General features: G+C 41.4%; 1 protein-coding gene across 6 annotated transcripts in view; it reads left to right on the top strand.

Annotated features, from left to right (window-relative positions):
* The window catches only part of relch (RAB11 binding and LisH domain, coiled-coil and HEAT repeat containing), a gene marked incomplete at its 5' end in the record, with an annotated part of 34,422 nt that extends 8,090 nt beyond the window's left edge, over positions 1-26,332 (top strand). Inside the window, 29 exons of one of the 6 annotated variants that reach the window (XM_079661739.1) lie at positions 878-949; positions 1,100-1,155; positions 1,316-1,429; positions 1,625-1,813; positions 2,109-2,203; positions 2,560-2,665; positions 2,891-3,048; positions 4,025-4,100; positions 6,136-6,231; positions 6,933-6,956; positions 10,123-10,235; positions 10,335-10,425; positions 11,002-11,073; positions 11,172-11,312; positions 11,613-11,777; positions 12,149-12,296; positions 12,387-12,543; positions 12,729-12,852; positions 13,064-13,112; positions 13,704-13,783; positions 14,205-14,311; positions 14,770-14,869; positions 17,011-17,093; positions 19,087-19,150; positions 19,250-19,388; positions 19,478-19,594; positions 22,811-22,899; positions 23,762-23,832; positions 25,170-26,332. In XM_079661739.1, the coding sequence (XP_079517865.1) occupies positions 878-949; positions 1,100-1,155; positions 1,316-1,429; positions 1,625-1,813; positions 2,109-2,203; positions 2,560-2,665; positions 2,891-3,048; positions 4,025-4,100; positions 6,136-6,231; positions 6,933-6,956; positions 10,123-10,235; positions 10,335-10,425; positions 11,002-11,073; positions 11,172-11,312; positions 11,613-11,777; positions 12,149-12,296; positions 12,387-12,543; positions 12,729-12,852; positions 13,064-13,112; positions 13,704-13,783; positions 14,205-14,311; positions 14,770-14,869; positions 17,011-17,093; positions 19,087-19,150; positions 19,250-19,388; positions 19,478-19,594; positions 22,811-22,899; positions 23,762-23,832; positions 25,170-25,290 (3,017 nt within the window). In that variant the 3' untranslated portion in view covers positions 25,291-26,332. Of the gene's footprint in view, positions 1-877; positions 950-1,099; positions 1,156-1,315; positions 1,430-1,624; positions 1,814-2,108; positions 2,204-2,559; positions 2,666-2,890; positions 3,049-4,024; positions 4,101-6,135; positions 6,232-6,932; positions 6,957-10,122; positions 10,236-10,334; positions 10,426-11,001; positions 11,074-11,171; positions 11,313-11,612; positions 11,778-12,148; positions 12,297-12,386; positions 12,544-12,728; positions 12,853-13,063; positions 13,113-13,703; positions 13,784-14,204; positions 14,312-14,769; positions 14,870-14,990; positions 15,590-16,345; positions 16,429-17,010; positions 17,094-19,086; positions 19,151-19,249; positions 19,389-19,477; positions 19,595-22,810; positions 22,900-23,761; positions 23,833-25,169 lie in introns of those variants that run through there. The other 5 variants (XM_079661738.1, XM_079661742.1, XM_079661741.1 and 2 more) reach the window with 5 other exon arrangements.
* Between the last annotated feature and the right edge of the window lie 713 nt (positions 26,333-27,045).

Raw genomic sequence — 27,045 nt, 5'->3', positions numbered from 1 at the left:
GATAGGAGTCAGAGTTGGGGGGGATTTGGTCAGAACAAAATGTGTTGTTTTTTTTGCACACAAATAAGTGTTCTTAAAGTTATAACAACAGAAAATTGAGAATGACCTTTCAGGAAATGACAGTTGTTTGAAATAACAGTTGAATCTGCCTTTTGCACGCTCATACTGGCACGTTATGAATACCTGTTTACCCACAATCCTCAGCATTAGACGACAGATTTTCAGTGCACAGCTATGCAACAGAGTTTTCCTGCTCCATCGCTTCTTACTTTTTGCGTGTGTTTTTTTTTTTTCTAACTTGTCTAAGAATCTTGTGTGTTCTTTTTATTTATTGAGTATGAGTCTTTCAAATTTCAACTTCAAATCAGCAATTCTGTTGTAAGACATTAGAAGCAACATGCTATTGTCCAAAACATTAACTTACCACGTTCTAAATTACATTTTGATCCTAGACTTTTCTACAAACCAAATTATTGAAATACTTGTTACTAAGGCATTTGCCTGTAAAAAAAAAAAATCCTGTCAGACAGCTAATAGATTATCAAGGCTACATTTTTAGTAGCTTAAAAATATTTTTCCACCTCAGCTACATTTGAAGTAATATCCGTGTGTGCTGTTGATGGGGGGGGAAAAGGAGGGCAGGAAATCAGCATTACACACTCTTGTCATCCGGTCGGCTTTACCATGATCCTCTGCTGCATGCGTTTCCTTAGACTCATCATTTGCATGTGTCCCTTTTTCATTGTTTTATTTTATGACTCTTACAATCTTGCGTGTGGTTGTTTTGTTTTTCATGCCCATCTTTGTTTTATTTGTTTGTTCCCTGTCTTTGGTTGGATGCATTTCCTGTGTGTGTGTGTTGTCACTTCCTGTCCAGTGCTGGAGTTTGAGCTACGGAAAGCAAAGGAGACCATTCATGCTCTGCGCGCCAACTTGACTCAGGCAGCAGGTGTGGCGTACTTTTAACTTCTTCTCCACCTGAACCCTCTTATGTTAAAGTTTTCTCTCTTTTCTTTGAATCTAAGAGATGTTCCTCTTGATGAATAACACTCGGCATCCTTTTCAAACTCATCTAAAAAAAATCTTCTCAATTTCTCAGAGAGCGAAGTGCCCTCTCACGAGAGGAAAAACTACAAGTCGAGCGCTGAAATTCAGGTGGGAAATCTTCAAGTGTTGAGAATGAAAAGATTGTGGATTCCTCTCCTTTTTTGAACGAATCAAGGGAATGAAACTGTTCCTTTAAACCCCCTGTGATGACATTACTGCGAGGCTTTAAGTGAATCATTTCACAGCTTCTCTTCTCCCTCTATCTCAGGAGCCGATACGTCCGCTGGAGAAAAGAGCCTTAAACTTCCTTGTGAATGAATATTTATTTAAAAGTGAATACAAGCTCTCGGCCATCACCTTCTCTGATGAAAATGATGATCAGGTAAAGATTATTACTGCTGTTGTACGTTTTATAGACATGTCTTAAGTTAACCCTTTATTCCAGCAGTTATATCTGGCTGCTTCTTGAAACCACTTGAACTGTGAGCACGCGGGCATCTCTTTAACCAACAATTGCTATGCAGATGAAACGCCTACTTCCGCCACACATTCATATTGTTTATTTGTTTATTTCCAGGACTTTGAGTTGTGGGATGACGTTGGCCTCAACATCCCAAAACCCCCGGACCTCTTACAGCTGTACAGGAACTGCGGGGCCCCCCTCGCCTCTCCTCGGGACATGGCAGATGTGTCAGTAGGGGTGGAGCTTACCGATCTTCCAGGAAACTGCATCGATCCCTCAAAGAAGCCCGACCTCTCACATCAGGTGTGTGTGTTAATGCGTATGTCAATGTAAGGGGTGTAATTCATCAGAAGAGTATTGCTGATCCAAAGTAGAGAAAGATATTTCATCATAGCCACAAACACCTTACTTTATTTATTTGCATGATTTAAGTTAGTATACTTGAGACTGTGTTTCGAGTGGAGGCTGCGATACTAAATGATAGTGGCTGTTTGCTTTTCTAAATATGGAGATATCATGAAAAACTATGACTTGGTGGATTGCCTACTCTTAAGCAAAGGCTATAATGTTTCTGTATATTATTTGTGTCACCCTATAGCAACAGACAGAAGTGGTCCAGGAGTTGGAATACCAGATAAGTCTCCTCAACACTGAGAAGCAGAGCCTCGCTGAGCAGATCAAGAAGCTGCAGAGGTGAGGGCTTGCTTGTGCTGAACGATCCAGACCTCTACAGCTAGTATGCTCTGATGCTGACATCTTTTTATACAACAAGAACATTTACCACAACAGGAAGAATTAGAAGCATTCTAAAAATCTAGAAATGTGTTGTTTCAGTCCACAATAAATCCATAACTTAAACAGGTCATGGGGTAGAACCAGTGTGGAATCTTTTTCCCAACGCTTCATTACAGAAGAAATCTTGATGGAAGACATCTTTCTTCCATGCTCAATTTAAGATTCAGACAAATTGGCTTTACAATGAAAAGCTTAGAGCCAATTTGCTGTTCTACTATTGGATGGATCTGATTTATTTTTCTTACCTTTTACAGTGACATTCAAACGCTGAAGAGGACAGTCTCCTCCTCAACGCCGTCCTCTCTGGACCTGGGCACCCAGAAAACATCCAACCCCTTCTCAACAGACCCTCTCTCTGTGGTATGTGTGCAATTTGAATGTGTAATATACAGACGTCCGGTGTCCTGCCATTAAAAAATATTGAAATTGAACTATTAAGAACATTTACATTTTAATACAATTCACTATTTTGTCATATTCAGTAACTATTCCTTCAAGGCTGGTGAGCTATCTGTTCTTTGTGTGCTGAAAATCCGATGAGTCCTGTACTGAATGTTATTGACCTATAACTTTATCTCATTTCAGCCTCCTACAGATAACGGCCAGTATCTGGACATCCGAGGGGATTCGGTGCCTGAAACTAAACAGGACCCCCCGTCTGCTCAGATCATTTCACAGCCCCCCACACAGCCCCACAGCAAGCTAAAGAGTCGACCCCCCGTCAAGTTTGACCAGCCTAACAGGTTAGTCCTTAAAAACCTGTTCCACCCATAAAGATTGATATTGATAAGCAATACATTCCTGAGACATTTCCTACATTTTATTTATCTTTCTTGGTCCACAAATGTAATTCTCAGATATGTTCCTGTGAGGATTCTAAAACACAGAAAAGGATATTTAACATACTCAGTAGTACCTGTTACAGACACACAGCTCTTCTCAGTGTAGTTACGGAGTGTAACCACTAGATGGCGGTATTGATCAGCCTTTGATAAAGAACTTGTTGTGTGCCCTTTTGACTACAAATGGAATTTACTCAATTTATTCCAGTCCACAAAAACTTCCCTAATCTAATAAATGTGTTTTAATATTGAAATACTGAGAAGAATGTAAATTCAATTTGAATTTAGGGCTTTGTAAGTGGTTTCATTTTTAAAATGAAAGGCCAAATGCAGGAACTTTGATTACAAACAGTTTGATTTTAAATTGTAGATATTATTAAGATGTTAAGGGTTAATGTCCCCAGAGCACATAGCTGGTCTTAATTTAAATTAAACTTTTGACTTGAGCTCATGTATAAACATTTCATTCTGCTGTCACACACATGCTGTAGTATATTTAGCAATCCCGCAGTTAGTGAATATGATCAATGGGATACTGTGTTTCCCATTTATTCTTAACTCTAAATGTCCCCTTATCAGATTTATGTACGGCTCCAAAAAATGTGTGGTAAATACAGTTAGTCACAGTGTGCTATTGTTACTCATGTATTGTCTTCTAGCCAAACTCCATCTATCTATAGATAAAACATTTTTATTGCACTGAATTTTACAGCGGGGACATGGGAGAGCGGCTGCACTGAGCTCTCTGGCAGGAAGTCCCAGTCCAATCCTAAATCATTCAGTGGTCAAGGCAACCAACAGAGATTTTGTGGCGACACATATTAAGTGGTGTGTGCGGTGACTGTTTGCTGGTCTCTTGTTGTTTGTGGTTTCGCAGGAAGTTGTCCCCGGCCTTCCAGCAAGCCCTCCTCTCCTTCTGCAGAATGTGCACCGACAGTCGCCTGGGAGCAGAGGTTAGCACACTTTTTTAATCACAAACCTTACATTATATTAAAGGTCCCCTATCATACTGTTTCTCTCAATATATCACAGGTCTCAGATATATACAGAACCTGTCTCTGATTGGCTGAAACACCAAACAGATCCTTGCAGCATCCCATAATCCCCTCTGTTTCAGCCCTGCTTCAAAAGTGCTGATTCTCTGTCTGTTACTTTAGATGAAAATAAGGAGCCCCTCCCCACGCCCCTCTGAGAGACATTTGGTTAAACAGAACTCAATGGTGCTCTAGGAGGAGTTTCAGGTGATAAGGTGGGGGGGGGGGGTTCTGATTGGCTAATGGTTACTCAACATCATAAAGTGGCCAAAATCTGATCGGCTCATTTTCAGACAGGTTTTTATAGAAATGGATCAAAAAGAGAGAGAATCTTTGATCCTGAAACTTTCAGAGTCTCTTTCCACAGAGGGGACACATGTTGATGTAGAAGAGACATGAAGAAGAGGGGACACATGTTGATGTAGAAGAGACATGAAGAAGAGGGGACACATGTTGATGTAGAAGAGACATGAAGAAGAGGGGACACATGTTGATGTAGAAGAGACATGAAGAAGAGGGGACACATGTTGATGTAGAAGAGACATGAAGGAGAGGGGACACATGTTGATGTAGAAGAGACATGAAGAAGAGGGGACACATGTTGATGTAGAAGAGACATGAAGAAGAGGGGACACATGTTGATGTAGAAGAGACATGAAGAAGAGGGGACACATGTTGATGTAGAAGAGACATGGAGAAGAGGGGACACATGTTGATGTAGAAGAGACATGGAGAAGAGGGGACACATGTTGATATAGAAGAGACATGAAGAAGAGGGGACACATGTTGATGTAGAAGAGACATGAAGAAGAGGGGACACGTGTTGATGTAGAAGAGACATGAAGAAGAGGGGACACATGTTGATGTAGAAGAGACATGAAGAAGAGGGGACACATGTTGATGTAGAAGAGACATGAAGAAGAGGGGACACATGTTGATGTAGAAGAGACATGAAGAAGAGGGGACACATGTTGATGTAGAAGAGACATGGAGAAGAGGGGACACATGTTGATGTAGAAGAGACATGAAGAAGAGGGGACACATGGTGATGTAGGAGAGTCATGAAGAAGAGGGGACACATGTTGATGTAGAAGAGACATGAAGAAGAGGGGACACATGTTGATGTAGAAGAGACATGAAGAAGAGGGGACACATGTTGATGTAGAAGAGACATGGAGAAGTGGGGACACATGTTGATGTAGAAGAGACATGGAGAAGAGGGGACACATGTTGATGTAGAAGAGACATGAAGAAGAGGGGACACATGTTGATGTAGAAGAGACATGAAGAAGAGGGGACACATGTTGATGTAGAAGAGACATGAAGAAGAGGGGACACATGTTGATGTAGAAGAGACATGAAGAAGAGGGGACACATGTTGATGTAGAAGAGACATGAAGAAGAGGGGACACATGTTGATGTAGAAGAGACATGAAGAAGAGGGGACACATGGTGATGTAGAAGAGACATGAAGAAGAGGGGACACATGTTGATGTAGAAGAGGGGACACATGTTGATGTAGAAGAGACATGAAGAAGAGGGGACACATGTTGATGTAGAAGAGGGGACACATGTTGATGTAGAAGAGACATGAAGAAGAGGGGACACATGTTGATGTAGAAGAGACATGAAGAAGAGGGGACACATGTTGATGTAGAAGAGGGGACACATGTTGATGTAGAAGAGACATGGAGAAGAGGGGACACATGTTGATGTAGAAGAGACATTGTGAAGAGGGGACACATGTTGATGAAGAAGAGACATTGTGAAGAGGGGACACATGTTGATGAAGAAGAGGGGACACATGTTGATGGAGAAGAGACATGGAGAAGAGGGGACACATGTTGATGAAGAAGAGGGGACACATGTTGATGTAGAAGAGACATGAGGAAGTGGATTTTGCACAATAGGTGACCTCTATAAATACAGTGCATAACGCCCCTCTCATTTCCAGGTGTCCCGTATAGCCGACAGCGAGGAGAGCGTGATGTTAATGCTCGGCCGCTGCCTCCCTCACATCGTCCCCAACGTCCTCCTCGCTAAACGAGAGGTAAGCACACTTCTGCTGCTCCTCTTCCCCTCCTTCCTGCACCCCTTCCATTATTGTCATCATCACATCGTCTGCTCGCAGGGTAATAGATACACACAGAGCAGCAGGGATGAGCTTCAAGGGGAACACAGTCATCTCCAGCTTGCAAATCTTCCACGCAGATGGGCAGCGGTCCACATCTAGACAGCCTTTGCTGAAGGGGATAGACATCATTAATGAGGCTTTCTCTCTTGGCAACTTACTTATTTTCCAACCTGCTATTCTTTTTAAATATGGTTTCCTTAGAAAAAGCGCCACCCTTTTCTTAGCTTGAGCCACAACGTATTCCCAAATTGCTTCTAAGTACCTGCTAGCGACATGTAGAGGCTTGCAGGATCTAATTGGTGTGATTGCTTAATATAAACGTACTAATGTCTTAAACCCTAGCACCTTTCCCCTTGTTTACCCACTTATCTAACTGTCTTCTGCCTGTAAGCTGTATATATATAAAGAGATCATCAAGACATCTGCAAGTACCTGGCTGACTTGTGTCTATCTATTGATTTCACCGTCTTCTATGATGGCGTCAGTGTCGACATCATTTCTCGCTCCTCTGCTGTTGTTGTCCCCCACTCACGTATGTTGCCTTCACTGGTTTTTATTTTGACTCTTCTCTTTTCGTCTCACTCATTCTCTCACTCTCATGCATGCCTCTCTTCTAGAGAATGGTTGCACATCTTTGCCAGGTGAGTCTTTCACGCACTCATCTGCATGGTTATCACATGACCTGTGGACCTTTTTAATATGTAACTAACGCCCAGCTCCTGTTGGCTACAACTGCTGCCACTTTAGGGTCTAACATGAAAGAAGTATTACTTTTTTAATCATTTGCAGTAGCTCTGTAAAAGACAGTATTTGTGCTATCTTTTAATGTCATAAACGGGAATATCAGAAGTTATTTATGGCTGATATATGATTAAATGTGCACATATGGCTTAAGGTATGCAGTTTTAGCCTTTGCAGAAGGTGGGTCATGAACTGTTTGTTTCTTAAAGCCAGCGTGTGATTACTCTGTCCTCTCCTGATTGGATCCCTGTGTGATTTATTTGCTGAACTTCTAAGTGGCTTGTTAGATTCTGGAGTGATTTGTTATTCATCTTATAACATCTTCTAGCAGCCAAACAAACGTAATTGTTGTTGTTTATGGCTTCTTTTCTTAATTCCATATGAGTTGTGACGTAATTCCAGGTCACTTAATGTAAGCTTTTATTTACTTCCTAACTATTCTGGAACATGTTTGCTTTTATTTGCACTATTTGAATATGAATAGCTTCTGAGGAAGGAGATTTGAAAACAGAAAAGCAATTAACAAGCTATAATTAAGACAACTGTCTTCATAACTGCTTGCATGCAACGTTCTTGTCTGTGTGTGTATTCATGTATATACAAATACTTGTGTGTTAAAGAACAACATGGCGTGTTTTTAAAGAGGTAAGTGTTGTTGGAGTAGTTCTCAGTTAGGCTGCTTTGCATACCACCATTAATTGTTGTTTAACTCAACCTGACAGTTATGGAGAGCCTAATCTCTTTGCAAAATCAAGATTAACTAGAAAGGTTGAACAGACCTTTGCCAGCTGGGTCTCCCTCTACTTCCCTAAAACAAAGAATCTCACTCAAGTGTCCCTCAAGGCCCCTTTGCAGTCAAGATATTAGCAAAGATAAGTCCAATCACATAATTGTTCAACTGTTTAGTGCCTAACGTAACATATCACGTATGTTATTAATCTGCCGGTGCTCACGGTTAATGAGACAGCCTTAGCTGCTGACACGCAGACGAACACAGTTTATTTTGCCAACAAAAACAAACTGGTGAGAGGATGACAAAGATTAATACACAACATGTTGGCCTCTGGCTCTGAGTGGGGTGGACTTTGTACTATATCCGTTAGATTCACCAACCATGACATTGCACACACACAGCTGCTCACACTTCCATCTTGCAACTTGAAGCTTTCTTACCACCACACACCTCGAGACACACCTTTGTCTGAATATGACACCCACTTAAGAACAAAAGGTGTTTGACTTGAAACGTTGGAATGATGCAAAGAAACTCTGCCTGCCACCTGGCTGTAATATCAGTCACTGTAAATCATTAAACATGAAGTTTCTTTAATAACGGTGCTGTATTTGAATGCAATGTCCTATTTTCTATTTCCTTTAGTGTAAAAGACTTATCTTTAGGTCATTTGCTACGGCACTATTTTTTCTTAATCCTTTTTAATAAACCTTTTATAAGCAGTGTCCTAGGGAAGTGAGTAAATCTATGCTGCAACAATTAACTTCCTTTTTCTACCGGCCACATTCACTGTGATCTTTAACGAACTTCTGGCCAGACAAAGACACATTGGCAGTTTTATCAGGGCTGTTACAAGACAAAAGATTAGAAGCTAAGTTAAATGACAGTGTTTGCAGTATGCCATTTTTTTAATCTGATACGCTTGTAGGTCAGTATGGATTGAACACAAACGTAAAGAGAAAAAGCTCCTGGGACAGAATAAAATATATCCTTCTATAATATCATAATACATAAGATATAATAATACTGTCATGTAAGGACATTCAGCCCTTTTGGGGGGGGATTCTCCTACTGATGTTAATCTCAGCAGCCTACGCACTTCATTTGATTATGTGAATGTTTGCTTTATAAAGTAAGGGTTTGATAAGACTTATTAAAGTGGAATGTGCTACATTTGGATGCAGGTGCTTGCACATAGTGGCGTCTGGACATGAAACAGTAAAGTTGCTTTGCTCTCTGAAGTAATGCATCATGCCCTCTTGGCCTCTGGGTCCTGGCGTCTCGCTGTCCACTCTACCTGCCCACAATATTTATCCAGGAGCGGTCAGGAGTTGAACTCCTGAAGGACTCTTCACATCAGAAACACAGGAGTTCACACAGGAATAGAACAGGGCCAGCGTGTGCTTTTCAGATGAGCACTGAGTTCCTCTTTGTTTGATCAGGACAGAGCTGTTGGTATTTCAAAAGACAGGGCAGAATGTTATTGAACGTGACATTTCCCTGAATAGAGTTAATTTAAAGGTTGTTTCTTCTATTTGACGTTTGAACTGATTTTCAACCCCATTGATGTGTTCATGTCAACTCTTTAAATCACACTCAGATACATAAACTCCACATTTCCACTTTTAAAAAGATGGCCAACATGGCACTGACTTCAGAGTTCAGTGTGGATGGAGTGACTCATCGCAGCCTATCTTTACCCAAGTGTCTGTCAGGTCCGTGTGTCCGTCCAGCGTTGGGGTTTTGCTCGTTCTTCCAGCGCTTGGCAGGAAACTATGATATCTTCGTAGAAAAAAAACCGAGTTTGTTTGAAAAAACATATTTTTAACTCTGTGTGCACTCTCTAATTTGGGTGTGTGCAGCGGGAATTTAGAGCTGACCACAATTTGGCCATGGAGGCCCGGTATTAAGGGCAGCTGAGCTCTGCCTGGATGGGCCGTAAACTCTGTCTGAACTCTGGGAGAGAGTTGTGTCGCTGAGAAGCCAGCTCAAAACGTGTGTGTCTGAATGCAGCTGTGTCTGGGTGTGTGCATGACCCTACAGTACGTGGCTTTCATTGTTACCGTGTGACTCCGAAGCCTAAAGGTATAACACCAACAAGGTATTGAAGGTAAGCATGGTTTCCCTGCAGTTGATTCCAAAGGTGACCCCCTGTGGTTCCTTCTCCCTGTTCCCTCTCCCCTTTTCCCCCTCATCGTTTTCCAGACCTGCTTGACTGCCAGCAACAATCCTTTCCCTGTGCGTTTTCAACCTCACTCCAACCTCCTTTTTGCAAAGTCATCTCAACTAATGCCACATCTCTCTTTTTCCCTTTTTTTATTTTTGTTCTTCAGGAGTTGATCCCCCTCATCTTGTGTACTGCCTGCCTTCACCCAGAGCCTAAAGAGAGAGACCAGCTCCTACACATCCTCTTTAACCTGATCAAGAGACCAGATGATGAGCAGAGGTGTGTATCTGTACACAGAGTATTTATCACCTGACTCATACTCCTGTTATTCAGCAACTAGACGTTTCTCAAATGTTTCTGTTTGTCTGTTTTTAAAAGACAAATGATCTTGACGGGGTGTGTTGCGTTTGCGAGGCACGTTGGTCCCACGCGTGTCGAGGCTGAACTACTTCCTCAGTGCTGGGAACAGGTACAGTACACGCAGTACACCTGTATAATTGAATATGCTGTCTTTTTTCTGCTATGGTATTACAAACACGGCTAGACTTACACTTTCTCCGTCCTATCACAATACAAAGACTAGAGCATTTCTATGAAATATGACACTTTGTGCTGTAGATTTGACAATAATTATACTTCAGTTCTGCAAAAATGCTTAAATGCTCTAAAGCAAAGATGTTTCCTAGTACGATACATTAGAACCAAATCTCAGTTGTGGCTTGTACTGTTTTTATAAGCACACACTGTTGTTTTGATTATATATTCTGACTGACAATCACTACTATGAGCTCCACGGTGTCCCTGACTTGTATGTGATAGCATTCTAGTTTTCATCACCACCTGTGTCACCTCATTTGAGACATTGATGGCAACAACAGCTGCCAGAAGTCTGGAGGCTGAGAATCTGCTTAGAGGGCCCAATAGTGGTTTCCACAGGGTCAGCATGTCGATGTAACTCCAGTCGTTTCCATTCCACTGTGGCTGCCCTCCAGTCAACTTGTTTTCCTGAAGTACTTCTAACCTTATGTCCTCTCCACGTCTGCAGATAAATCACAAATATCCAGAGAGGAGATTGTTGGTGGCAGAGTCCTGCGGAGCCTTAGCGCCATACCTGCCTGTAAGAACATATTGTGTATACATAATTAAAAGGAGATTTCACATTTAGAGGAATAAAATATGAATCAATTGTGGGTCTCTTGCTTCGTGTCTCTGCAGAGGGAGATCCGTAGCTCCCTGGTTTTGTCCATGTTGCAGCAGATGCTCGCTGAGGATAAGGCAGACATGGTCAGAGAGGCTGTGGTCAAGAGCCTGGCTATCATCATGGGTTACATAGATGACCCTGACAAGTACTCCCAAGTACGTGTGTCAGATCATTTGTATCAATAAGGGAATAAAGACACTCGTGCAATGGCATTTGTTCTCTCTCTGTAAAAAGCTCATGGTGTGTGTGTGTGTGTGTGTGTGTGTGTGTGTGTGTGTGTGTGTGTGTGTGTGTGTGTGTGTGTGTGTGTGTGTGTGTGTGTGTGTGTGTGTGTGTGTGTGTGTGTGTGTGTGTGTGTGTGTGTGTGTGTGTGTGTGTGTGTGTGTGTGTGTGTGTGTGTGTGTGTGTGTGTGTGTGTGTGTGTGTGTGTGTGTGTGTGTGTGTGTGTGTTCCAGGGCTTTGAGCTGATGCTGCTGTCTCTCGGGGACCCCTCGGAGCGGGTGGTCAGTGCCGTCCACCAGGTCTTTATTCCTGCCTTCGCTGCCTGGACCACAGAGCTGGGCTCACTGCAAAATACACTAATCCCTTCTCTGTTAGCACGGATAGAGAAACTACTTAGTGTAAGTGCCTTGCCTTCATAGAGAGCTTTTCTCACTCTTATATTACAAAGACATCCAAACAATGTGTAGTAATTTGGAGGAAAGGGGTAAAAGTACGGCAATGATACAAACACTAACTGTGTCTGAAACTGGAGGGATGTGCATGTTTAATATGTATATCAATGACTCTAGTTGAACACACTTTATAACTAACTGTTGCCTACCTTGATCCTGTATACAGTACAAACTAAATTGACAAAAAAAAAAAAAAAAATGTGTGTTGATTGCAGACACATGTTTGTGTTTTCAAGCTTCAAATGTCCGCACCACAAAAACACTTACCGGTACTCACTCATTGCTCTGCTCACTTCTTTACCGCTGTCTTCCTGCAGCAAGGAGAGCATGGTCTGGATGAACACAAGTTGCACATCTACCTGTCGGCGCTGCAGTCTCTGATCCCTCCTCTGTTCGCCGTGGTCCTGCAGAACGCTCCCTTCACCAGCAGAGCACAACTCAACGGAGACATACCTGCAATAGAGGGTAAGACAACGACACAAAACAAACATGGAAGTCACTCGTAGAAGTTGTAGTACAGTTTCTGAGTTTCCTCTCTGGCCGTGTGTCCTGCAGTGACCCGGTTTCCGAGGCCAGCTTCTCCCCTCCAGGATGTGGCTACCATCATCGGCAGCAGGGAGATGCTCAGTGCGCTGCTGCTGCTCTACGACTACCAGCTGGAGCAGGAGGGAACCACCGGGTGGGACAGCCTGCTCTGGGTGGTCAACCAACTGTAAGAGAAACACACACACACACACACATAATACGTTCTTTAAAGCTTTGTTCAAAAAGTAAGGTTGACTTTTCAACTCTAAATCAACAATTGCTCAACAAACGTTTTTGAATATAAAGAAAAAACAGCCCTAGTTTCACCAAATCACTCACAAACACCTCACACTGATTCCCATCCGTCTCCAGGCTTCCACAGCTCATAGAGATCGTGGGTCGCATCAACGTGTCTTCCCCGACCTGCGTACATGAGTTCTCTCGATTCTTCTGGAGGTTATGTCGCACCTTCGGCAAGATTTTCACCAACACTAAGGTAAAGCCTACTAGCCAACATTAAACATTCTCGTAAGAGCAAAAAACTCAGCGACCACAACCCCCTCCGTTTTTTTAAAGTTCACCTTTTCTCAACAAACAAAAAACTACCCTCACATATCATTTAGTACTTGATGCATTCTGTAAAGCTTTCTGTGACATTGTATAAATATGCATGACATTTAGTTTACCCTGTATACGACACATTTCAGGTCAAACCACAGTTCCAAGAGATCCTCCGACTATCTGAAGTTGATGTTGGTGAGTACAGATTAAATGTGTGTACACACACACACACACACACACACACACACACACACACACACACACACACACACACACACACACACACACACACACACACACACACATGTGCAATTGTTGTCAAATGTTCTGGGCTCCCTCTGTGTTGTTAGGTGGAGTTGAGGCACAGACGCTGTTGATGTAAACAAACTATTTGTAGTCCTTTTATGGGTGTTTCCCTCGTTTCTTTTTTTTTTAGTTCCGGACATGTTTCTGGGGTTATTATAAGAGGTGTTTGGTCTCAGCTTCCTGCCAAGCAATTTAACTTTGGTATTGTGGCCATTTATAAAATATGTGTTTTTGTACTGGGTCCCAGTCTGTGTTTAGGTCACTGGGACTTTACATTTAAAAGTGTCCTTTTCAGTCGATGTTTGTAAAACCACAGCGATGTAATGGTCCCCATATTACAAACCAAGTGCCAGCCACAAAGTAATGAACTGTTCCTCATCCCTTCTTGTCCTGTCATGTTGTAATGTACAGGAGAATATAAATGTCTGAATTCTTAACATGTTTTTAACATATTTCATTCTGTTTTTATTCCTCTGTCAGATACTTCTTCAGCGAACGATATTCTCTGCAAAGCCACTGTCCCCATCTATGCCACCGGAGTTCTGACGTGTTATAATCAGGTAAATGAATATCAGAAGACAAATAAGAAGTAGCTTGGTCTTCTTAACAAAAAAAACATCTATGATTTCCTCTATACTTATGGCCCCTATTCTTCTGTGTATGTTATAATATGAAGAGTGTGAACCACACTTATTGTTTCTTCTCATGAGGGAAAATCCAGTCCGCACATCATGCCGCAACATGTTTTTGTTTTGAACTTAGATTCACAAAACGATGCAGCACTTGCAAAACACTGTTGGCAAGTCAAGCTGTATTTTGATTTCCCTTTCAACACCATGCTTCAACAAAACATGTGTATGTTGAAAGTGACAACATGTCTGCTGTACCAACCTACTGATCTGCAGGAAGACGGACACGTATTCAAGTATTGATGTATTTTGTGCGTACATAATTGAAGAATATGTTCTTAATTCTGTTCAGGATGAGGATCGCAAGTTGCTGGTGGGTTTCCTGGAGGATGTCATGACGACCCTGTCTCTGTCCCGTGCACCTCTGGACAGTTTAAAGGCTTCTTTTGTAGAGCTGGGGTGAGACACACACACACACACACACACGCACACGCACATGCACACACACACACACGCGCACACCCACCCACACACACACACACACACACACACACCTAATCAACAGTGGATTATCAGACTACACTCAGCAATTTTGAACCCATATCTCTTGTCATTTTCCAGTCCTTTTTTTATAGTGTAACCGTTAAGTATAGCTGAACTGTTAACTATGCAAGCAGAGAAAGCTTTCAAAGGAAAATCAATTACGGTAAATGAAATACTATTACAGGTGTTTACAAGCAGTGGTGTTTTAAAGTGGATTGAATAGGTTGTATTTTATTTCATATCTTTCTTAACACAGTATATGAAATGACTCGCCTTGCTGGTCTCAAAATAATCTCAAAACACTTTGGAAAGTCAGTTATTGTTTGACAGCTGCCCCAATAACAACCAGTATTTATGTTATGCTCTCTTTCCAGCGCCAACCCAGTGTACCATGAGCTGCTGCTCACTGTGCTGTGGTACGGGGTGGTGCACACCTCTGCACTGGTGCGCTGTACTGCAGCACGGATGTTTGAGGTAGGAAAAAGACACACAGATACACACAGATAGTGTATTGACCAAGCACAGATTGTTTACAAAAATACTACCTTAAAAATGTGTCATTGTTGAACAGTTTCTCTTTCTTTTTGAATTTTAGCAAGCCATACAAGTAAATGACTTTTCTATAAAGTGTATAACACAACATGGCTGCACAATTATGGATATCATTGTCATTTACATATTGTTTTGCATATTGTGATTATCTTGTTAAAGCATATTGATGTTATGAGTACATTTGAATAGAATTATACATGCTGTATTATTGAGCTAAAATATCAGTCATACACAATATCATTGATGCTATGTTGAAGTTTATCTATTTGCTGTCCATGTGCCAGCTCTGCTTGCTGTTGCTGCTGTTTGACATGCATTGTATATTTGACTCTGTCTTAAGACTAAACACAACTGTAACTTACAAGTGCCCGGTTCAAACTGCTTTACTAGACCCTCGCAGAGTTAACATCAGACCGCTCACTGTGCACGGCTCTCAGAACGCACTACATAAATATCTGCTGCATGTCAGCGAGAGGCCAAAGTCAGCAACCTCAAAGTATAATCAAAAGAGTCCAAGGCCTGTTTCTTTTCAGTGTTGTTGGAAAGTATCATTTAATCAGAAACGTTTTTTTCATGAATCTATTTTTCTTACTTATTAGTATTTCAGATCTGTTGAAATAAAACTACGGTTATGTTTCAAGAGAGACGACTATTTCCCCATTTTTGTGCTTGCCAGGTTGCCAAGGCAAAAGTCCTGTCCTAAACACCCAAAAGAAACACGTCCTTTGAGATCCGTGCACACTGCAGGTCACATATTGGACAGAGGGTCTAGGTATAGCTGTAGAGCCGGGCCTATGTTGATCTAAAGTTTGGGGGGGAGGAGGAGGAGGAGGAGGAGGTTTAGGCTGTATTCATGTCCCCCCTGTTTTGTGGAGTACTTTCCCAACACCCCCCACTGTCACCTCTCCATAGTGACTAGCTGTCCACCCTTGCAGAGGGTTGTAATGTGGTCCTCTTTCACAGATCCCAGATCAGATTTGTCAACTATTTGATCAATTAAAAGCTGAAATGAATGCTAATCTGACCTGGAGTCTGTGCACAGAGCCCACAGCTTTATGCTCACCATACTGTTAAAGTATTTGTGCAGTTTAGCTATGTTGGCTTCACATTCCTTCTGCATACATGCGTGTGCATGTGTGTGTGTTTGTTTGCGTGTGTGTGTGTGATTGTGTACTCATTTGCTTGATACATGCAGTGCCGTTCCGTGCCTTGCAGCTATGGTTTTGTCATTGTATATCACTTTCTTCCTATCTTTTTGTTTTTTCTTTATCCCTCCCCCCTTTTTTTTTTTTGCTTCTTTGTTTTTATCTCTCTATCTATTGGCGGTGTTGCTCGCTCTTGTCCCAATGCCCCGCCCACCTCTGTGACATCACGGCTGGCTCTGTCCAATCCGATCAGCTGCTGGTGAAGGGGGTGAATGAGACGCTGGTAGCTCAGAGAGTGGTGCCGGCTCTCATCACACTGTCCTCCGACCCTGAAATGTAAGTGGAACGACAACGACAATAAACCGCGCCGCGTCTCTCCTCTCCCCCCTTCTCTTTGCCGCTTGAGAACCATCACACTGAAACAAGTCTGTACCTGCCAGGAGCAAACTCAGCACAAAACTATTTCCCAAGACTCCAACTACATCGATATCTAATTTAACCCATTTCATTTTGAATCACCTTCTCCTTCCTGAGGCGTTGTTTGCTCGTGTGCAGGTTTAGGCTGGCCGTGTGGTGGTTCATCAGCATGACCAATGTTAACTGCATGCACGCACTAACCCCCGCCAGCTCTTCATCGGTCTGCAACTCTAACTAGTCCATCATTGTGCCTGCATGCAGCAATAGCACCGTGCCTGCTCCTCCTCCTCCCCTCCCTCACCGTTAAAGCAGAGCCTCTCCTCCTGACCGACCGTCAGCTAGTGGTCGGTTCTCCTCACCCCGTCAGTTTTATCCTGTCACTCTATTTTCCTTTCTTTCTCTCTGTTATCCATACCATCTCCTCTGTCTCTACCTCTTTCCTTCACCCCTCCCTCCCTCCCTCCCTCCCCTCTCTCATCCTGCTGTGTGGTGGGTTTGCAGTTGGTTCTCCGAGGCATGAGTGAAGCATTAGTAGATCGCCGTGCGGCTCCGGCCCTTATTACTCTGTGCAGTGGGCCTGAATTGTGAGTCAAACGACACAAAAGAACCTCTCTGTAAACATTGTCATTTTGAGGGCTGCATCCTTACAGTGTTAATCAGTGTCAGTCTTCTTGGAAATGTGTCTGGCTGAGCTTGAATGAGCATTACAAATATGTGAGCATGTGACACCAAAAGCCTTTTCTACATCTGAAGTGTATCAGCTCCGTTCACCACAAACATTCAGTGGAAGAGGAAGTTAAAGCATGGAGTAATTTGCCTCTCTTCCTTTAATCTGCCTTTAATTGTCCTCTGATGTGAAGCCACAGTGAAAGGCTAAACAGCTTAAAGTTAAATGAACACTCATCTAGTTTAATCTTCTGTCTTTTCAGTACAATAAAAACATGCCATGCTTTTAAAAGACGTTTAGCTCTCCTATAAGCAAGATAACTGCATCTAGTTTGTGATTAGACAAGATGATTCAATTAGTGGAAACACTGTTGGAATGCAGCCCTTTGCATCTCATTATTCTCTTTATTGAAAACCACATGCTATTGGGGACACACCAGACCCCAGATTCAACACATATATTGTTTTTATATGTCTGGCATGATATCCTTTACTTACCTCAGCAGATAACCGAGTCTATAGAAATGCCTGAAGTACCTTTTGGTCTGTCCTGCTCCTACTGACATTGGAATGAGTATCTAACATCACCCTAACAGCACCCAAATAATCTGCTTATTTAATATAATCATCACGTTTTGTCAGATATTTGACTATGTATTATGTTTTATGAATGAAATGCAATGATCCCCTTAAAAAAAGACCCATTATATGTCTTGTTAAGCTTAGTTTAAGAATGCTGAGATGAATATTCCTTATTGATGTAATCAATTTAGATCTGGGTTAAAATATAAATAGCTAGTTTGGTCTAATCAGGATGCACCAATGCATTTCAATATAACAACTGATCTACTTAAATCAGGAGTTACCAGATGATCATCATTGCAACTATCCAGTCAAATATAAACTTGAACATCAGAGCGGTTAGCTGTAAAACTGGCAGTCCACTATCTGAGGAACCACCTCAGTCTTCACTGCGGTAACTGACATGTCATTACTATGTAATGACTATATTTGGATAAAACCGAGAACATGTGTTCGCTAAAATAGTCCTACCTCTTTGTGGTTTAGAGTAAATGCTTACTCGGCATTGTAATTACAGATGTGCAAAAAATACATCATTCTAGTTAGGTTTGTCTCAGTAGCAGTATTGGATTTTGTTGTGGTCACTTGTTTATTTGGATAACAAACTTGAGATCATTAAGCACATGTGGAACTCCACTGAGGGATTTAGTCAGCTTAAATAGAAAGTTAAATGAAATGATGATAGTTTACATTAAAATGTCCCATAAAACTAAATCGGGTAAACAGATAATATTGTATTATAACTTCGCTTAAAGGGGACCTATCATGCTAAATGCACTTTTGTACGTCTTTTATACATGATCATGTGTCCCCGGTGTTCCAGGGAACTCACCAAGTGTCAGAAAACACAACCCTCTCTCTTTTCCTCCATACCCAAATCTCTTAAAAAGGGGCTGCAACGGATTTGATACAGACTGATCCAGATTTGAACACTTATGACGTCACAGAAGTGGCGCTACGGCTATTGGGCCAACTCCACCAATCAGGAGGAGACAGCCACGGACATTGCCGTTGGAAAGCGCTGGAGACGCTGTAGTACATATGCCAGGCCTGTAGATGGTGCTGTTCTCACAGAATCAGCCCATGATGCAAAGACAGTGTTACATTGAGAGAAATGAGGAATGGCTAAAATGCATGATCTGTTTGGTATTTTGAAAAATAAAAAGTATAAATATGCCTTTTTATATAGGTATGGTCCTACACTATATTATTCAAATATAGCATGATAGGTCCACTTTAAAGACCCACTAATGGGAAACTGAAGAATAGCTTAAATATGGATGCTTAGACTGTGATTGGTCAAACCCGTGTCTCTCCTGCTGCTTTTAGCTCAGTGAGGATATCCACTATCCCTGCCTTTGGTACCATCATGGAGACGGTCACACAGAAAGAGGTAGGAAGCGCACACCTGTCTATTATGCTGACTTATTACTAATAAATACAAAGAATCACTATAAAGCATGTATTAAACAATCTTTCTGTGTGTGTGTAGCTGCTGGAGCGTGTCAAAATGCAGCTGGCGTCCTTCCTGGAGGACCCTCAGTACCAGGACCAGCACTCTCTGCACATAGAGATCATCCGGACCTTTGGAAGGGTCGGTCCTAACGCAGAGCCACGCTTCAGAGATGAGTGTATGTGAAGGACATTTCAGTCGTGTATTTCTTATCTGTTATCTTTGACTGCTTCGTATGTAGGCTACTAATTATTTGTCTTCCTCTAGTCGTGTTGCCACATCTTCACAAGCTGGCGCTGGCTAACAACAGCCAGACGACGGAGATAAAGAGGATCGACGTCGCCACGCAGCTGTTTGAGGCCTACAGCGCCCTCTCCTGCTGCTGTATCTTTTTCAATCAAACTCAATGGTCTGTGAAAGCTGGGCCAAAACACTGGTCAGCATGGGTTTAGCTTCGTTAGGGGGACTTTAATTTGTAGTCATAAAACTAGCGATATACTGATAACATTTCAGTTATGCGTAATATTAAAATTGAGAAAAGGCCGAGTACGAAGGCCATTTTGCTTCACGTTTTTAATAATGCTGTCAAAATTATCGCGTTAACGGCGGTAATTAATTTTTTGAATTAATTGCGTTAAAATATTTAACGCATTTAACGCATGTGCAGAATGGCCTGCCCCATACATCCCACCAGTGGCAGCGCTGGGGTAGGCTACAGCCATTATACGAAGAAATGGCTTAGCCCCACCATGAAAAATGATGTTAAAGTAAACAAAATAAAGTCCGCCAACTCGCGCCGAGTAAATTGCACATACGGCAGTTAGTAAGATTGATTTCAGTAGCCACTTGTCTGGAAATACCGAAGACTAGAAACGGTTTTGAAAACTTTTGTCACGTAGTGATCGTCTTCTCAATAGAACATCTTTGATAATGTCTTCTGGCCAATCAGAATCAAGATAACGGCGTGGTGTTGTTGCAGAAAGTCCAGACGGAGAATACTTTTGCTGTAGTACATCTCTATATACATCGGTACAACATTACATGTTGATAGAAATCAACACTGAAATAAGACCCCACGGTTTGATGATTGATAGGTGTGTGGGCTGTCTTTCATTTTGACACACAGAACAATGTTATAATAAACATACTGTATGTTAAATGGATATACCCGCCTTCTTTCATTTATCTTTTCATTCCCACAACAAGATACATAAAGAAAAGGCATATTTTGGACATAGTTCGAATGGTGATTAATTAATTTTTAAGCTGTGATTAATCTGATTAAAAATGTTAATCGTTTGACAGCCCTAGTTTTTAACGATAAGCGCACGTCTAAATTACACATCCAACTTTTAGCTTTTGCTGCTAAGCAACTTCTTTGGATGTATAAAACCTCTTAAAGCCCACATGGTCTTTTTATGCAAGTCAAATAGGCCTGTTGCTAACTGGCAGTTAGAGTAGTTTTTAAGAAGGATAAAAAAGAGTGTTATGTCGGTATGCCATTTGTCGTAAAGCAAGCATTGTAGCGAGAGTGGATGACGTTCATGCTCCTGTGTACGATATTCATACTGGTCTAAATGTTCTTTTTTGATCGTGTTTCCTGTCTTTGCTAAACAGGAGTTTTGTGCTTAAGGAATTAGAGTCCACTATAATTGTTTTCCCAAATATACTGCTTTGATAACCCCGAGGGGGAAACTATGCAGTTCCAAGAGTTCAGCTCACACACACTTTTTTATAACTACTGTATGTATTTCCAAATGATTTACAAGAAGTCTGTGTCAAGGCTGGCTGGAGCTCAGGGTTATCTGTCGTAGCAGTGAGTCAGTGGGACGGCCGTTAGAACAACTGGTTAGAGGTGCTCCTGAATGCCTATAGCTGTGTGGTGCGTATCAGCGCGGCCCCTCCATTCAGAGTGTGGTTCGGTGTGTGTGTTGGCAGAGCTTGCCTGTCATTTGGCAGGAGGAGAAAGGGAAAATAAGCTGCCTCCATTTTTGGGGCTGAGGTAATTACAGGCTTGGTTAAGCAAAGGAAAGGATGAGAGAGGGAGAAGGAGCGTGAGAGGAGGAAAGGACTGAACATCAACTCCAATTCTTAGAAACAGTTCCCAGGATAAGACTCACGTTTACATTACCTCTGTCTCTGTCCTGCTGATTGTTTCTCCTTCTTGCTGTTACTGCTTTCTCACAGTCTTTTTTTCCCTCTCTCTACTCCACTCCAGCAACCCCACCCCTCACACACACACACACACACACACACACACACACACACACACACACACACACACACACACACACACACACACACACACACACACACACACACACACACATACTCGGAGGAGAGCTGGTCTGAGGTTCATTCCTGTGGATCTTTGTCAAGCAGTGATTTCACAGTGCAGTAGTGTCCAGGAGGTATAGCCCTAACCTCAGAGGCTTTACCTCCCACTGCACTCCTTTCTCATGTAATCAGTGCAAAAACCTCTGAAACTGTGCATATCTAAAAATATGAATGTATGCCCTCCCTCTGCCATATAGCTCCTCTGGCCATGACAGGTGGCAGAACACATACAGTCCTGTACAAAGTACTATTGTGCTGGAAACTTCATTTGGTGCCATATACCAATAAACTTATTTCAGGAAGGCTTGTACGTTCGAAGACAAATATTTTCTCAACTATTTTGTTTTTAGTGAGACATATTTCTTTAATAGTTTGAAGTAAACTCCTCCCTTCTGGTAAAGCTTGGAAGCACTAACCCAAATGGTATGTTTAACTGCTTGGCCTTGAAAACACCTTTTTTTTTTTAGTTGTCTATAAATGTAGTGATAAAAACGTCTGGAAAGATAAGGCATTACATATCTACTCCTAAATTAAAATATAAATGTGTTTTCTAATCACATCTGGACTATTTATCACAGTCCTCATTAACTTTGTTACCATCCGCCTCCCTGACTGGTTACCAGCAACAGTGCAGCTGGTATTGTTTTTCCTATTCTGTGTGTCCCATCATTGCAAAATATGGTTCTTGAAACACCTTCTGCAGCGGGGCCTACCACAAAAGAGATTTTGCATACACCGCTAGGTATTTCCATCTGCCTACGAGTTTGTCACAGCGATAGGAACCGTGTTCGATGCACTCCGTAGTTTCTCTTTGAATAAAATCACACTGTATATTTAGATATTCAGTTTAATATTTAATATTCCATCCGTCACATACTTATCTATATATAATACCTGGCTTTATATCTTGTTATTGTTCATTTTGTAAATTGTATATTTTCTACTTTCTTGTCTTTTCATTTGTATTGTACAATGCCATGCTGCTGCAACACAAACATTTCCCAAATTGGGATCAATAAAGAACCATCTTATCTTAATCACGATATGTGTAGTTGTGATCAACATAAGGGTTGAATTTGAAGATGGGTGTGGTCTGAGCTACCAATTTACACCCCTGGTCCGATTTGGCCATGATTGCAAGGTGGTCTCTATTTAAAATATATGTTTAGTTGCAGTAGGTTGTTTTGCTCTCTTGTCCAACGGAGATGCACGGTGCTTTGGATCCACGGGTTATTTCATTTCACTCCTTCACTTCCTGTGCAGTTATTTCTGAGGAGGTGATGCTCAACCACTTCCTGCCGGGCCTCAGGTGTCTCCGGACTGACATGGAACAACTCTCACCTGAGCACGAGGTCAGGAAGACACTCACACAGGGGAGGGGTTGATACACATATTCACACACTCACAATGCACGCATGTTTTTAGTGTCCCGTCTGCATCCGCACGCACTGATAGGCCAGACTGTCTCCCTCTTCATATCTTTCTCACACACTCATACACCCACCTCTGCAAAAATTTTTATTTGTGTCTCGGAATCTCATGCGATCTATTTCATGTGAGCATTTTCCCAAGGTGACTAATGATCAGATGATTGTTTTTCCTCTGAACACATCTGTCTGCATACCAGATTCTGAGACGGGAATTATTTTTTCCTGGAACTTTTCATGCATAAAAAAAATAGATAAAGATTTTTTTATTGTTGCCATGTTTGGACAGAATTACACCCCTTGTCTTTTAACACTTCAGTAGTTAACACATGTTTTGTATTGACATATTATGAAATATCAAGATTCTACGGAAGCCCTGAGACGCAGTTAGGTAACATTGGGTTTCTAAATGAACAACAGGGAGAGTAAAAAGCTGCTTTTAGTGGTTGGTTTTAATTTCATTAACCTAAATGTATCTTGTGTGTAGACTTTATGGATGGTTTAAAACTCACCTAAGAGAACAAATGTAGTGGGCTAGCTGTGCTCTTCATCCTGTTGAGGCAGAAATGATTTACTATAACAACAAACGTTTCGGAAAAATTATTCTAAAAATAAATCACCTGCCAAAACCTATAAAACCGTTTAGTTTCCATCTATTTAGGGATATGGCAAAATGATCTGTATAAAACCATCTGTTCTTAAATCATAAACAATTAGCCTCTCAGTGTTTCCATAGGATCCAGTCTGACTCCTTAATACACGTTGTCTCTCTTTGTATCCTCAACAGGGTATTCTGAGTTCCATGATCAAAGAGTGTGAAATCAAGATTGAAAACCGAGGAATGGCCGACGCGCAAGGGTGAGAAAAGGCAACGTCCCATTCACACCATCACACCTTCTTTAACACGGTTATTTTTCATTGCATGAGACGCAGTGACGGCAACAAGTGATGACTTTAAGTAGCAGTTAGGGAAAAGTGAGAAGTATTCCTTCTGTGAGGAGAGGGGTCACCTAACAGTGTTGGGACTGGGCCCATTTTGTGTGGGTTAATACTCCGGGGGAAAGGAGAACATGTGAGAGTGTTGGACCACACTCATTATGCGGGCATCTTCACAGAGAGAGAGCAGAAAGCGTTTGGACCCCAGCCAAACTGTGGGTGTCCTTTTTTAAAACATGTTTCTCCCATCTTGTTAACATGTGTTTGGGCTCATTAAAAAGCGTTCATATATGGATGTCAGAAGTGGCTATGTGTCCGCTTCTCCAAAACCCTCAGTTAAACTCTGAGGTTAAATTCTCTGTGTTTGTGCCGAAAAAAATTGTGTTCTCTTTCATTTTGGTCAGACAACTCTGTCTTTGACGTTTAACACAATAAATGATCAATTGGATCTTTTGAGGAATGTATTTGCCCCAGTGCGATCGTTGCTTTCACCCTGGGATGAAATGTTCCAAAGCACTCAGGCTTCACATAGCAGAGGTGTAATTCTGTGTAGCTTTTATACATGCACAATGGAAACTAAATCACAGTATAGTATGTCCATAATGTTATGAACTCCAGATATTCATGTTGAACACTTTCATGCATACAAAAAATTTATATTTGTAGAAAAAAAGTCAGTTTGTTCAATAGATTTAATTGGAAAGTTAGTATAAAATGTTTAAGATATCATACATTTTAATTAAATAAATTCAGTTTATATGTTAAAAATTCATTTCACTTGTTCATGGACCTTTCTTCAAAAATAAATTATCTGTTTGAATAATATTGGCAAAGTGATACACACAGCAATACACAGGAAAGTTAAGCCCACAAAATATGATCCAGACAAACAGTTCTGTTCTTGTTTAGTAACTAAGTGATGGTGTAATTCTGTCAACACCTGTGACCTCTGCGATTATCCGTGTGTGAAGCAATGCTTGTTATTTAGCCGTTCCTCTGCATCAGTGTGAACACCAGCTAACTAAAAAGAGGAACTTGTGGAGCCGTTAGACTGTAAAAATCAGGAGGGGCTGTATTAGCAAACAGCTTTTCCCTCTAAAGAAGTAGAGTAAAGGCCGACTGAAGCTCGTCAACAGATAGGAGGATTGTCTTGTTGTTTCTGTTATGCTTTTATTTCTGTGTTCCACTCCAGATAACCTTGCGTCCTCATGGTCAAATTCATCCTTTTTACGCCATGTTTTTTTTTTTTTATCTCACAGCTCAATGTCCATTGCCTCCAGTTTGGTGGGCGAGGATGCCAAGACCAAGTTCTTGAGCAAGATGGGTCAGCTGACCACGTCTGGAGCCATGCTGGCCAACGTGTTCCAGAGGAAGAAGTGACCTCTACACCGACGACCCCCCCCTGCTGGCTTCGGGAGCTTTTCATTCTATTGGAGAAAGCAATTGGTTCAGCTTAAAGTAGACATGTATTGCTTTTTCAATCTCAAGAAATGAAGGTTTGCTGAAAGTTGTGTTGGTTTCAAATCAGTGCAGCAATACTTAAAAGCTGAAAATCAATGTTTTTTTGCAGTGAACGTTTTTCCCCTCTGCTCATATTCTTCTACTTAATCATGGCGATGGCATCGTCCAGGACAGTGTAGGGATGCACCCAAAGTGAAGGCTTCCTGGACGTTTCTGGACTTGAAAGTATGAATTTAAGTTGATTTCAGTGCAGTACTTCCTGTATGAGAAGAGCTTCACTCATCTCTGAGAATCTCTGAGAAACGCTCTGAGCACAGCTCTGCTGGATTTAATTGAGAATTTCAAACGGCAGTTGTGCGATAGATGCACTGACGTAGAATAATGATTCTAATTGACGACAAAACGGCTCTGCCTTGTACAGTGTATCTGTACTACTCGGAAGTATCGCATACTTGAAGCTATAAATCTTATGTCTTGCCTTTATTTCATCAGTCTGTCACTGGTTTTTTGTTTTGACAGGTTCTGTTTTATAACTTATTTATGTCTTAATGAAAAAAACCTTATTCCAACTTCCAAAGAAATTTGCACTTCACTTGTTCTTTATTATATACACTATATATATATTTGTTTTAATTCAGAGTCTTATACATAATGAACATTATCACTACTTTTGTTGGATTTATTTGATCCGTTTTGGCAATGTGAAGTTGAAGAGAACACTGACCTTGTTATTCCCTCAGTCCGTTGCATCTTGTCTGTGTTGCAGTGTCTCTGATAATTGTATTTTTTTCTGAAGTGGGTATTTGGTTCGATTTTTTTTTGTTGTTCTTTTTCAATATGCTCTACGAGAAACGGTAAATAACTGTATCATACACTGAACTAAAGAGTATGGTACTCATTGTGTATATTTGAAATCGGTGTCATGGTTTAATAAAAGATGGACATGAGTTGTGTACTTAAATAGACTTGTGGAGGCCTCATTGAATGTCTGCACACTGTTTTCAAGTTCTGATTATGGCTCAAAGTGTCGGCAGGTGTTGAAGGCTGTAAAAGAAGTCACTCCACAGACAAACACGCACTCCGTCTGTCCTGGCCCCCTCACATCCAACCCTTTGATGTGCTCTATTGTCTGCTTAGTACAACAAACCAAAGTCCATCTTAAGGGGACATTCCCAACAACTTACTACAGATATGAGAACAGAAGTAAAAGCTCAGATCTGCCGGCAAGATTGCACTTTTTCTATCCATGCTATCTGTACTTTAAACAATGAGGTTAACTATGGCCTGTATCCTTAAAAGAGGACTATTGTTTCACCTCAAAGGAATTAAACGAAGCTATCAAAGCACAGTCAATCTTTAAGAGCTGCAATTATGTAGTGGTTGAACAAAACGAGAGTGAACACACACTTCTTGATAAAAACACGATTTGCATATTCAGGCTAATATTCAACCCTGATCACTGATAACATGGCAGGTGGACAAATAATTGATTCACGTGTGTGTGTGTGTGTGTGTGTGTCCCTGTATGGGTGTGCCTGTGTATTCCTATCTGTAGATATGTGTGTCAGACAGATGCCTGATATGTGATTTGCATTCCTAGTGAATGGTTTTGTTCTTTGTGTGTCAAAACAACTTTTCTGCTTGCCAAGACCTTTGCATGTCTTTTTTTGCCAT

The sequence above is a fragment of the Notothenia rossii genome (genome assembly GCF_949606895.1).
Source record: "Notothenia rossii genome assembly, chromosome: 12".
Lineage (NCBI taxonomy): Eukaryota > Metazoa > Chordata > Actinopteri > Perciformes > Nototheniidae > Notothenia > Notothenia rossii.
Note: the sequence above shows the minus strand (reverse complement) of the source record. Positions and strands in the feature narration are given on the sequence as shown.